Source organism: Pseudonaja textilis, chromosome 1 (genome assembly GCF_049901715.1).
Source record: "Pseudonaja textilis isolate UNSWEBS1 chromosome 1, rPseTex1.2, whole genome shotgun sequence".
NCBI classification, from domain to species: domain Eukaryota; kingdom Metazoa; phylum Chordata; class Lepidosauria; order Squamata; family Elapidae; genus Pseudonaja; species Pseudonaja textilis.
Window position 1 is genome coordinate 70,671,636 of NC_141990.1, and position 13,649 is coordinate 70,685,284.

Sequence of the window (13,649 nt, forward strand, 5' to 3'; positions counted from 1 at the left end):
TCACTGCTATACAGAGTGCCAATGGATATGTACAGTCCTCATTTCATTTAGCAAAATTTGTTTCTTAGTTTCAGCTTCAAGTTAGTGGGGTTTCTTCTTTGCATTGTTGTCTCTTTTTCTCTTAAATATATTTTGGAGGAAAAGATACAACAGAATGCATTCACCCCACCCTTATTTGTGGGGAAAACATCGATTTTCTGTTATCCTGTGCCTTTGTTCCCCTAGAAAGTCATGTTTTCTTTGGATTTTCAAAAACAATGTGATTGTGTTCTGGAAAAACTAGTATTATGATCCTCCCTTTCAAACTACAATGGTCTTGAGTGGCATCTCAATCAATAACTAGGCAGGTGTCGCCAACACTTTAAGCTAACACAAACTGTTTCTCATGGATGCTTTTTTGTGAGGTGTAAATTGCCTGGACATTTATCTGATTTCATGCATTCATTGCCATTGCCCTTTTCCTAGCTTGTCTTGGTTTCTAATTCTGAAATACCCACCACTTTGAAACACATTAATGTTCTTAAAAATGTTACTCTCCTGGCCGGCAATCTTATCCAGATGTCAAAATTATGCCAGTGCTTGTAACATCCTTGGGCTTTTGTTCTTAAAGTTTCTTGCTCCTGTGACTTCTGAATGTATGGGTTTTCTGGCTGCATTTCAGATGCAGGAAGAACTAAGCCAAGGGGCTTGTAAACATGTTGTCATTACTCAAATCTCTGTAAGGCATCATTTAGAATTACTACATTTAGGAAAGGGTGGATGGGCTCTGCTGTTGAAAACTGTTTCCAGAACCTGGCAGCTGAATTGTGCAAGCACCGCTATTTCTCAGAGAAGACTTCCAGTTTCTATTCCCACCTTCGTTGCTCCATAATAATGGCTGTCATTACTTTTGCAGAGAAAGTGAAAATCCTCGAAGTCTGATACGATGGCATTCCATTCCTGCAAGGAAGCCTCGTGAATTAAAGATCTTCCTTCCGTCTTCCTGCTTGCTACTCCTTTAAGCTTTCCTTTCCCAGACGCCAGCTGTCACCAAGGAAATTTGCAGCAACATCCTCTCCTGCCTCCTTAGTTGGCTGAAGCTGCACCAGCATGGCCTGGAGAGTTTCCTTCACCATCTGGATCTCTCTTTGTAGAAACTGTATATGCTTTATTAAGGAATAAATTGAAAGGTAATTGGCAGCTCCCTTCCCCTCTCCCACTTATTTCATAAGTTGTTGTTGTACTCTGCACAACAGATGGGCACTGCTAGCTAATTGCAGCATCAAGTTCATCTAAATTGATTGGATTAAATATTAATACATATTTCACACTAGCTCCCCACCCCACCACACCCCACCCCCGCAAACACGCACACACACCTGTCTTCGTGAGCCTGCAGGCAACCAACAGCCTTATGCAGTGTTTTTGCTTAAGGGGTGTAAAATGAACAACATTCTAGGGGCATGTATGTGCATATGTAAGTGTGAATGGCTGCTGTAATTCCCAAAGTGGTACACAAAGAGGGAATTGCAGACACTGTTCAGAGAGAGGGATCTGCAATCTTCATTTCAAAGTTATATAAATGAATATAAATAACTCGTTTGTCACTGTGCCAGAACTTCAGTTTATAGATGTTAATTTTAACTAATTTGGTCTCTGAGTTCATGTTTATAGAATTCTCTCTTTCTTCCACCCATGCACACACTCATATGCAGGTAACATGCTGCTTCCCCTAAGATGAAATGCAATCCATTTTTTTATGTAAAGAGGTAAACATAAAAGTTCCCCTCGCACGTATGTGCTAGTTGTTTCCGGCTCTAGGGGGCGGTGCTTATCTTCATTAAAAAGCCGAAGAGCCAGTGCTGTCTGAAGACATCTCTGTGGTCATGTGGCCGACATGACTAAACACCAACGGCGCACGGAATGCTGTTACCTTCCCACCAAAAGTGGTCCCTATTTTTCTATTTGCATTTTACATGCTTTCAAACTGCTAGGTTGGCAGAAGCTGGGAGAAGTAATGGGAGCTCACTCCGTTACGCGGTGTTAGGGATTCGAACTGCCAAACCGCCAACTTTTCTGATCGACAAGCTCAGCATCTTAGCCACTGAGCCACCGCACCCCTTATTGCAGCAATAAAAGCATTCTAACCATGAGGTTATATTCCATTTGTGAACACATGTGCTTTAACATAAAACGTGTAACATGTAACTTGGTACATTAGCATATGCCCACAGTTTGGAGTGCTGACTACAACTTGCAGTTTTGGAAATGGGAATTTATTTCCTCTGCAGCTTTATTTCTGCAATTGGATCAATATGTGTGGAATGACTCTCCATAATACTAACCAATTTCCCATGGAACCTAGCACAAATGGAGCTTAATTAGAACAGATGCAATCAGAGTATGACTAATTTCTATGTACAGTGAGAACAACAATACTTTAAAAAAAGTTGCATGCTTTGGTTGGGAACCAAATGTTGAAAATTATTTTAACATGAAGACAGTTAACATCTTACATTGCAAATCGTTCCTGATGGGCCTCCCTACCTTTTATTTCGCTTCAGATTTCTGATCTATTAGACAAAGCTTGCTGATTTTCATCCCCATTCAGCAAATTGTTTCTTTCATGGTGCAAAATAAAGGAGCAAAGGGATCACCTGGTGTCCAGACTTCCATAGCCTGCTGTGACTATGTGCATCCAAGTGTTAAAGCTGGAATAACCATAGGCCATTGCCACTCCTTTTGGGACTGGCCTTGCTACTTATCTACGGCACTGTTTCCATTGGCTCTGGAAAGTTCAGTGCCTTTTGATGCGGTGAGAAGTTTTATACCAAAATATATTCTATTTTATACCATCTCCATCTTCCCTTAAACATTCACAAAACTGACAATGAACTGAGAATTGTATCTCTGCTAGATAATTGACAGACAATCTGAAACTAGGTTAATCTAGTAAAAATAGCAAATGGAGGGAAATCCTTTATTCAGATTTCCTTGAACCCCAAAATAAGTCACCCACACATCAAAGAAGAAGGTCTGTAAACTCAAACAGTGCTAATTAAAACCTTCTCCCAACAGAACTGCACATTCACCAAAATAAGCATAGCAGATTACATATACCTACTCAGTCTCCATGGCCCAGAAAGGCTGTTTTTTATATATATTTTCTATATTTCTATAAAAATGTCTGATTTCTGTATCCCTTTTGTAGCTTCCTTTCAGGGCCAGATTCTGTGTTCTTTAAATAAACCAATTCCTTTCCATGCAGCATGTTTGGTGTCCTTGAATACTCTGTCTCAGATCAGGACCCTCAAATGCCTTGCACAATACGGATAAACAGATACATGGATAATGTAAATTCTTGCCTGTTATTCATGTCTCTCTCCTTGAGGCTGGTTTTTATTTTTTTTTTGCCTGTCTTATCCTATTTGCCAGTTAAAAGTTTTGATGTTTGCTGATGTTTAGCATGTAAACATCAAACTATATTTTTGCTAGTTGATCTGAGTGATGTATATGCTTTCTCTGATCTGGATATATGGGTTGACTGGAAGTGTGCTAGGTACAAAGTATATTGGAGATTACCCACAATATTTTCCAGCAACCTTACCTAAAAATAAATAAATAAATATATATATATATATATATATATATATATATATATATATATATATATATATATATTAAGGTAAAAATATGGCCTTAAGAGGTAACTGGAAGTGGGGGGAGGGGAATCTCAGGAAGGAGATGGGGGAATCAGAAGGGAATCTTGGGAAATATATGTACATATTTTCAATCTCAGTTTCATATTCCAATTTAAAAAGACTTTTTCAGCTTTTTTTTATTAAAGCTTTCTCAAGATTCCATCCTTAATTTACATAAATTTGCTGAGTCACACTATTTTTAAAAGGAATTGTATTGTTCTGTATATGCATGTGTAAAAGTACACTTTTTAATTTTAGAATTCTACGATATTCTACAAATGAAATTACAGACAAAAACAAAAAGAATAAAACAACAATAATAAATCCAAAATAATAATAAATTGAAAAATAAAAATGAAGGTCCATACAGTATATAGCAAGTTTCAGAAAGGATATGAATATATAGAAAGGCCAGCTTTTTAAAAATATTATTAAATTTAGACCACACAGAAATATAGTGCTCCACCTTTTCATTTCCCACAAGATTGGGATACTGTAAAGGTAACTCACCTTTTGAATCCATCTTTAACACATACTGTAAAGTCTTATTTTCCCCTCACACTTATGTAAGACAATTCTCTTGGCTGATATCTGGGTTACTTAGAGCCATTTTATTTGATAAAAAGTCAACATCCACATTTAAACAAAAATAGTTCAACCTTGTGCATAATTTCGCCCAGTGTTTAGGGAGATTTTCATTTTTTCATTGCTGAAGAAATATTGCTCAGATCTTTAAAATGAAAAATAAACTGACCCTCAATGAAACCTTCATAATTCTATAGAGGTAGTGAAATGGGTGCAGAGTTCCACGAGGCATTGTCAGACACACCACACACACCATTCAAAACGATGGTGCTCCATCTGTGTCGCAGATTCATCCTCACTCTGCATTTACACAAGGTCCAAACTATCTGGAGATAGTTCCAGGTCCTGACTTCCTCCTCCTTCAGTTGTCTGCTTTCAAGGAAACAGAGAGTAATAAGTAATAAGCTCTACTGATAGTTTTGTGGACCACTGAACAAAGTCACTTCAATGAACTTCTATCCTCCCAGTATGACCCTGGTCAGTTTTATTTGATTTACGTGACCTTAACTGATCTCCAGAGAAGCAACAAAGGTTGGATCTGATTAGTTCTTGAAGCGAATATACCAGGAAATCTCAGGTTTTTATGCAAGATTAGGAAGTCATAAAACATCCAAGAAGGCAGCAATCCAAAGTAATCAAAAGAGCTACATGCTATGACTGCTCAACAGGCATCAACAAGAGTTGAATTTGATCTAAGAACTCTTTCATTTTTACTTCTGGGCCAATTGGAAAAGCAAATAAATGCTTCTGCTCCTTCTCTTTGCTTGCTAAGAGAAGGCAAATAAACAGGGAAGCATTTTACTAAGTGATTACTAACATGACCAAAGATTCAGGGAATAGCTATGGATTGGTGACAGATTCTCTGCAACACAGATATTCAGAGACAGCGATTTCTCTGGTGAAAAAGGTTTCAGTTGATAGTAAGTGCTCAGTCTCAGTATGTGGCACTGAGACCATGCATATGATATTCTTTTTGCAATTTTAGTTAAAAGGATATCATGTTGTACCAGACAAAAAGAACAGGGATAGACATTCTGATTTCCATATGCACCTCCCTCCAAATAGATGTGTTTTATAGTCTGTTTTAAAAAACAAAATAATAATTCTCCAAAAAAAGGAATCTGTAATTCAGAACCACTACAGAAAACTACTGAAAGCTTTGTATTTTTTTTTATTTTTTTGAAGCATAATGAAAAAGGAATCCTTTGTATATGCAGGACTAAACGAGTCAACCCATATTTTAGTCAAACTATTAAAAGCACTCAAATTGTCTGGCAAAATCATAACTGCTAATTAAGACCCCAAATAACTGTGAAATTGCAATATAAAATCCATTTAATTTTATTGGGAATGCTAGGACTCACCCTATCGGTGAAATAACACCTCTCATCAGCTCCTTAGACACCAGAAGTGCATTACCTCAGCTTTTGACTCTTCCAATTAACAATTCAGATTATTTTCATATGCTTTTCAACTGATTAAGAGCCATTGGCTCTTTTGCAGACTTGCTGAATTCCGGTACTTTTATCTAAATATATTGATCAGGCAAAAGGATACATACAATCCAATACCAGCTTACTCAGGAGTAAGTCCCATGAAATTCAAGGGATTTATATCAAGTCTAAGAGTGCAGTTTAATTTGGTTGTTTGCTTTTTTCCTTCCATCTGCCAAATGTGAAACCTACTGCTTAATATTTACTTTGAGAAGCTACAATATTAAATAAAAATCCCTAGTGGGCCTAGGTAAATATTCAGTGTTAAGCATCAGTGCTGGCTTCTAGCTTCATCTATGTTGTGTTATTCAGCCCCTGCTAGCAGGCTGGCTGATTCCGGTATTCAGTGCCATTAAAATGTAGATTGAAAAAACAATGACATCTGGGATTTATTGCTTCTAATAGAAATTTAATTATTAATCAAACCTACAGTGTGTTTAAATATTGGCAGAACTGCTTGCTTGACAGCACCAGGAAGTTGGATCACTCGGAAGGAATCTTTTAATCTCTCTTTTTAAGACATGCAGTTCTACTTCTATCTATTAAACCAATTTTGCCTTAGTCAGACTCAGAACTGGGGAACTATTTTGCCATCTGCAAGAATTGATGCGTCTTAATGTATGCCTTAGACATGAAAATATCTAGGAGTGGTATATGTTTGCCACCAGAAATACTGCATGCATCTTTTGAAGAGCAAGTAACTGCCATTGCTACGAGCTACTTCCAACATGACATTGCCCGCTCCTCTGCTCATTTAATTTTCCATGCCAATGAACACTTGATGTGAACATTAGAAGCTCTGGGAGGTGGCATCTTCAAATCAGCTTCCAAGGCTAGGTTGCACTTTAAGATGTGAACCGCTCATGGAAGTTGATCTTGCTCAATTCAGTGATTGGGCAAGGATATAAAGTCAAACCAAACTGAAGTGCTTTTATGTTTATACAACTTTAGTGCACAATGTTCTAATAGCTGCAAATTATTATGGTTGGGTGTAGATTTTTAGAATGGATACGGCATTTTTTTATCCAGCTATTGAGTCTTTTCCAAGGACCTGGGATAAACAGATATGTTTAATGATATTCATCACAGGATATAAGCTGTTCCAAGTAAAACTACTTTTTTGCAATTGATCGATGTGATTTTGTCAACACCGATAGAGTTCAAGTGGTACTCCCAAGTGGTTTGGGGATTGCACCCATATATCACTATTGCTTTCTTTTTCCATAATCATTCTACTTCTGTTTGCAGGCCTTTGTATATTGTGATTTTCTCAAGTTCTTTCTCTTCTATTCTGCTACCTCCATGTACTACCATGTTCACTGTCCTGACCTTTTGGGGAGGTCTTTATTATCGACAATTGCTAAGTCTGGAATGGCAGATGCTTGTCTGTTTGTTATTATCTATTCATAACAATCTGAAATCATATTTCCAGTTCTTTAACTAGTGTTGGCTTTCATATGCATCAAGCTCTTCCTAAGAACCTAAAATGGCCTAATGCATTGGTGTAGTATATGTAGATACAGTATAAGCAGTATGGGCTTTTGCATTGACAGATAGAAATGTTGTCAATGTGCATATTTTCTAAGTGCCATCCAAGTTTTTTTGGTATGCTGGGACTAACATAACTGTTGTATGTCATAACCTTTCCATTTTGATTTTGGTATCTTGATACTATGTGGTCTTCTCTAGTTTTTGTCTTCTATTCTCTATCCCTTGGTAATGCCACAACAATTATCAACACTTTCTTCTTTTCAACCATATGTGTTTTGTTTTCTTGAAAATCAGTGAAAGTTGGGTCACAGCAATGATAAATTCTAAGAAGGATGAGTCACCCTGGAAGATGCATCTCCTAATACAGACAAATGGCAGCTTAAAATAATCTTCATCTCCTATGTTATTTTCATTCCTTACATTACATCTTGATTAACAAGTTTTATCCAGGGAGCCATTGTCTTCTGGAGTTTTCAGAAATTCAGGTTCCTTATTCATGGAATTTTATCTGAACAGCATCTAAATGGCCACTGTGTTACAATTTTTGCATAGGAAAAATTGTAGGACAATATGCATGATAAGTAATCTTTGAATATTTTAAGGGGAACTCTGTTCCAAGATATGTATCCTTTATTTGTCAGTAGATGAGAATCTCCTCTATTTGTTAACTCAATTATTTTGTGTACCTTTGGCTGTTTTGAACGATGGGGGACTCAGAATATAGGCAATGCACATTTCTTCAGTTTGCAATCATCCCTAAGTAGCAATTATGGCGATAAGGCTTGGAACCATGGAAAAGCAGTGTTCACAGTACATTAAAAAGTGCCACAAGGGTGTCAGTTCTGTGTACAAATTCAGCTGAATAAGATGGTAGTGGCCATCAGGAACAACATTACACAAGTGGTTGAGTCCTAACTACCTAAGCACAAATTTTACAAACAGCTAAGTGCATTTTCTTTCTTAAGAGGTCATTAATATTAGAAATATTAGAAATATGCATAAAATAAGTTGGATAATCTAATTTGAGCTCTTTTTACATGGTTTGATTACTGTAAATCTAATGTCAAAATTCCTCGTTTCCTTACTAGCCATTTATAGATTCCTCAATAATAATACAACTATCTTTGTGCCAGATATTTGTAATCCATACAACTTTATACAGTTAATGGATATTTACTGTTAAAAGTACTCTACTGTAACATTTAATATAAGGTATTATAAAAGTGTAGTTTGGAAATTAGAATTGATATTAACAATAATTTTCCTATTCTTAATTTTTCATATTTAGCATGCCAACAACTACGGTAGCAAGAAAATGGTTCGGATGAACCTTTATGGGCTCTATGAAAACCAGCATATTTTAATCTGACCTACTTTGGATCAAGCCAGTGAAAAGATTTCACTCAGTTTCAAGAGCACTAGCTAAATGATTTTCTGACAGACTCTGAGGAATTGACTGCTCAGGAATACATCTGATCCATCTGGTAATTTAGAATTATATTAGATGGCTGATAGAAAAAAAAATTGAAAACTATTATGTGTGTGCAAAGCAATAAGTGCTAAAATTTCAGTGCAGTGGAAGCAAAATCTTTGGAAAGCCTCTTGCTACTACAACCAACCTCAAACCTTTCGCTTGTTTCTGTGAAAAGTTCTTCTGATTCATCCCACTCCTTAAGATAGAGAAGATGATCATTGAGTTACATAGGCCCAGTTAAAAATGGCAGTATAGTGGCTAAGATTAAGACTGGGAATACTCCAGTTAAAGTCTATAGCTATAAAAATTTACCAAGGGACTTTGCTTGTTCTTTGCTCATCTTTCCTCGGTGGATTATTTTTGTGGCGCTAAACATGAAAGGAGATCCTCTATGTAACTCTTGGAGGAAAGTTGGGAGCTAAATCTAATTACTAGTAATTGTTCGTGATGATGCAAGTAAAGGAAAGGAGGAGGGAAGTAAAAGACCTGAAGCCAAGAGACAATGAGCACAGTGAACACAGAGGCAGAAGCAGGGAGAAAGTTAGATAACCAAGTGCAGAAGATTTGCTGAGAGAAGTGAAAATGGGTCTTTGTTACTGGATTAAGAGAGCAAGGCAACAAGCAATTACAAGGCGAAGCCATAAGATTTTTTTAAAAATGGATAGAATCAAAAAATATTTTTGAAGGAAGTTGATGAAAGGCAGCTAGCACTCACTAACACAGCTTAAGAAGATTAAAAACCATTATCCTTACCTTATGAGGATTATAATACCTGATCATACACAGAGAGAAGTAGGAAGCATTTGTGCCTCATTCTACATGGTATGTTGTACTATAAAGCATCCTGCCATTTCTTTCTTTCCTGATGACAATTTATGTAATTTTTAGGCTCCGAGGTTCTGTTCTTGATACATTTATTATTGACTTATGTATCTTGATGATAGGATTGGCTCCTGCTGAATTCATGGACAAATATTCACCACCTCAAGTTGTCTCTAAACAGCCTCTGGTTCTTCCACTGAAAGTCATATAACCTGTGGAAAAAGTCAGAGTTGGCTATCTGCCTGTTCCCAGAGGCTGGTGAGATAGTATGTTAAAAGTAGAGCGGACTGATTAGTATAAATAAATATATAAATATGAAATAGATTTGTTTTGCCCTTGCCAAAAACCTATTTTCAAATAGATTTGTTTTGCCTTTGAAAAAATTATATAAGTAGTATGAAAATTAGGGTAGCAGAGGAAAGTGATAACATGACTGATGAGACTCTTTCAGTAGAACTAAACAATGGCCAATACTTCAAATTAAAAGCCTGTATGAGATGAGCACAGATAATTATGTGATTTACTGGAATTCTATGCTCAGCATGAGCTAATCTGCTTCGCTTTAAAAATGTTTTTTAGATGCATACTCATGAAACAATGTTTTGTTTTCCAGTCTTCTAGTCGATGCTGTAACTAGGTATTCATTACTTTTATTTTATAGCACTCAAAAACATATTAACAGATTTGTTAAAAAGTTCTTTCTCATCAATCCAATTCAGTCGTTTTTAAACTATTTAAACTTATTTGGCTAGTTTATATTTTTAGGAAGCAATGCCACAATAGTTATCTGAAGCAAGATTCACACAAGGCACGTTTCAATGCAGGAGCTGAATGCAACCTCTTCTGTTGGGAATACTTGATACAACACATCACAAAAGGATATGAACAAGGTCTTCATCGTAACTACAGGCTGCTAGCTGAAGTTGCTCTTCCAAGAATACTAGCTTCTTGCTTATTCTTTCACATTTTTCTTTGAATTCTGTAGAAAGCATATCGAATTCCTGTAAGTACATAAAAAATATGAAAAGGAAATGATTCTCATACACTCAGTTGTTATTACCATAATTGGTGTTTGATAATATTTCATTTTCAGAAGCAAATGAAACTCTATAGCTGCAGATATAACCTCAAACACATATCAGAAGTGAGATAGCTGGGAACCTTATGTTAAGGAGGACTATTTCAAAGAGATAATCTCTCTCTCTCTCTCTCCCTCTCTCTCTCTCTCCACATGCATACACTTTCAGCTGATTGCAAGTCTCTTTGCTGTGCACTGGTTTCATATATAATTGGACCAATGGATTTGTTCCACACTTACCAAGCTAAAATTTATGCAACAGGAGATTAAGCCTTACTTCTTATTAAGGTGGTAAAGTTCTTTCGAGACTATGCGGTTTGGTAATTTAGAAAGTGGTGCTTGATATCCAACTAATGCTGCAAGAAGTGTTACTGCAAATTCAATTCCATGGTTGCCACACTAAATTATTGTGATAGCTTTGCTCATTGGAACTGTTGACAGTCAAAGCAACTCTTCTATATGCCTATGGAAACATAATGTAATTTGTGATTTTGGGAACTATGACAAATATCAATTTTACATCAAACAGTCTGAGATCCTCTTTGTTTTTTTCACATTTAATTATTCTCTGTATTATTAACACAAAACAAGTAGGATGTATATAATAGTCTTACAGTCTAATTATTATGGTTCACTGTACAGTCATTCAGATGTTCAGACTAGATTTGGAATGTTTATCCACCTATCAAATATTATTATTATCACTGGCCCCACTTTCTTCCTGCCGGTTTTATATTGCTCCCCAAAATAATACAACTGTTTTTCACTCTGCTTTTAGCTAGTCTTCCACTTTAAACATAATTGCAAGGAAGGAAGGAAGGAAGGAAGGAAGGAAGGAAGGAAGGAAGGAAGGAAGGAAGGAAGGAAGGAAGGAAGGAAGGAAGGAAGAAAGGAAGGAATCTGATTTTGCAGGATGTTTGTACCAATGTTTAGAAAGAAAGCTTTTGACATTCAGAATCCCTAAAATGGTCCCTATAGAACAGGGGTGCCCAAACTTGGCAACTTTAAGACTTGTGGACATCAATTCCCAGAATAGCTATGCTGGCTGGAGAATTTTGGGGCTTGAAGTCCACAAGTCTTAAAGTTATGAAGTTTGGTGACCTCTGCTATAGAACTTTATAATAATTGTATTTGATTTAATATTGCCCCATAAAATTCTATTAGAAGATAGGTTTACATTAGGTGTCAATGTAGAACAAGTTTTTAAAAACATGGCCAATCAGACTGAAGAAGAGAAGGAGAATCTTTGTATATTGGTCATAAATGTTTCGGGGAACTTCTGAGTGAAAGACAACAATGAATAACTCATCTCTCAAACTGTTAAATAGTTCTTCAGTATTTATAAGGATTTTGCATATTGTTTGGGAGTTGGGAGTACTTGAACAATTTACAAGATTGGGAAGCTTTAAGAAAATACGTTTATGGCTAACAAGTGCTAAACACAGTTAAGTGTTGCTCATTTACAAATTTACAAGGCAACCACTCATGAAATTATTTATTTTCTTTGTTTTGAAAATACACATTGCCAAATGAATTACTGATTATCAAAAAGCATGTACATCTCAGAATCAGTGCTGAAGAAAGCTTCTATATATTTAGGAATATGATCTATTCATGATTATTACTTGAACTAAATACTGGATGTTGGTAGGAAGAGCTTTCAGCTTAAGCTCATAATATTCCACATTTATCAGTGAAAGTAATGAAAATTATAAAGTCCCATCTAATTTCCTCTTTGTGGACTTCACCCAAGTAGAACCATCATAATTCAAAGCAGTCAATGTTTTATTTATTTTAAGTATAGAAACTAAGCTGCAATTCCAGTGTTGATTTATTGAGTGCTTCAGCTGAATCTAACCAAACAACACCACTATATATGGCTATAGGTCAGACTCCCACTTCAATCACAGTAGAGACAGCCAACACTGATTAAAAAATGTTAGTTGCTATAAACAAAATTAGACATTGTGAAAGTTGTGACCTTTTGAATGTTTGCTATCTTCATATCTTCTCTCCCCCAGCCGAATCACAATACTTGAGCATACTGTTTAAAACTCAGATTATACAATTGTATATAGCCTGTATTCAAGTCTCTGCTTTCTATGCAGTTTTGAGAAACTGGGTGTGTCTTTACTATGAATATATCTACTTTGATCTTTCTTGCTTGCACATTTGCTAAATCAGGTAGAGTTTCTCTCACCGTCATCCAAACCAAAGATTGTGACTCGTTGCTCATTTACAAACTAAGATGTTAAATCGTGGCTTTTTCACTCATGAACTCTGGCCTCTTTTGAAGTTACTAATCAGGACTTCTAATAAAACTGCATCCCATTCAAACCTTTTATTATTATTATTTTATTTATTTTTAAAATGGTGCTAACAGCAAGGAACAGAATGGGTACAAGCAAGCTACATGTATAAATGCATAATTTATATAATCATCTTCTATCCTTGATGAAGCATTTTGTGCAAATTCAGCCATTACAGCTCCATTAATAACTGACAGGAATATAAAATATGGTTCATCTACATTCCTTGAAAGAAAAATATGATATACAAGCAATTAAAAATAGAAAAAATAAAAATGTGTATAGTGAAACTGTTATTTCAAATTTAATTAGAAACAAAATATAGGCATATTAGGAGAAATAATATGAATATAGATGCACGCACACATAACACACCTGTTTTTTAAGAAATGCAATTAAAAATATAATATATAATTAACTATGACCTTGGTCTGGAACATGTGACTCTTTAGGTTTGGGAGATTATCCTGTTTTCCTCCTGAATATCATTTCTTCCCTCTCTCCCTCTCTCTCTCCCTTATAATTGCCATTTTGTGTAGTATAAATACAATTTAGATGGTTCACAAGGAAAAGTCCACATCAAGAGTAGGAATCCTACACTTGGTTCCACCCACCCCACCCAGCGTAAATTAAAATTAACCAAATGCAATCTACTTAATGGAATATGGGGGGGGGAAAATTGTAGAGGTACTTTTGCTCTCAGAATTTCATATTTTT

The 13,649-nt window shown here is 35.9% G+C and overlaps 1 protein-coding gene across 2 annotated transcripts in view; it reads right to left on the reverse strand.

The window, feature by feature from the left end:
* Positions 1-10,179: 10,179 nt before the first annotated feature.
* DISC1 (DISC1 scaffold protein) overlaps positions 10,180-13,649 on the reverse strand; it is a 145,858-nt gene continuing 142,388 nt past the window's right edge. Inside the window, exon 12 of one of the 2 annotated variants that reach the window (XM_026705192.2) lies at positions 10,180-10,546. In XM_026705192.2, the coding sequence (XP_026560977.2) occupies positions 10,415-10,546 (132 nt within the window). In that variant the 3' untranslated portion in view covers positions 10,180-10,414. The remainder of the gene's footprint in view (positions 10,547-13,649) is intronic. The other variant, XM_087937601.1, reaches the window with a different exon arrangement.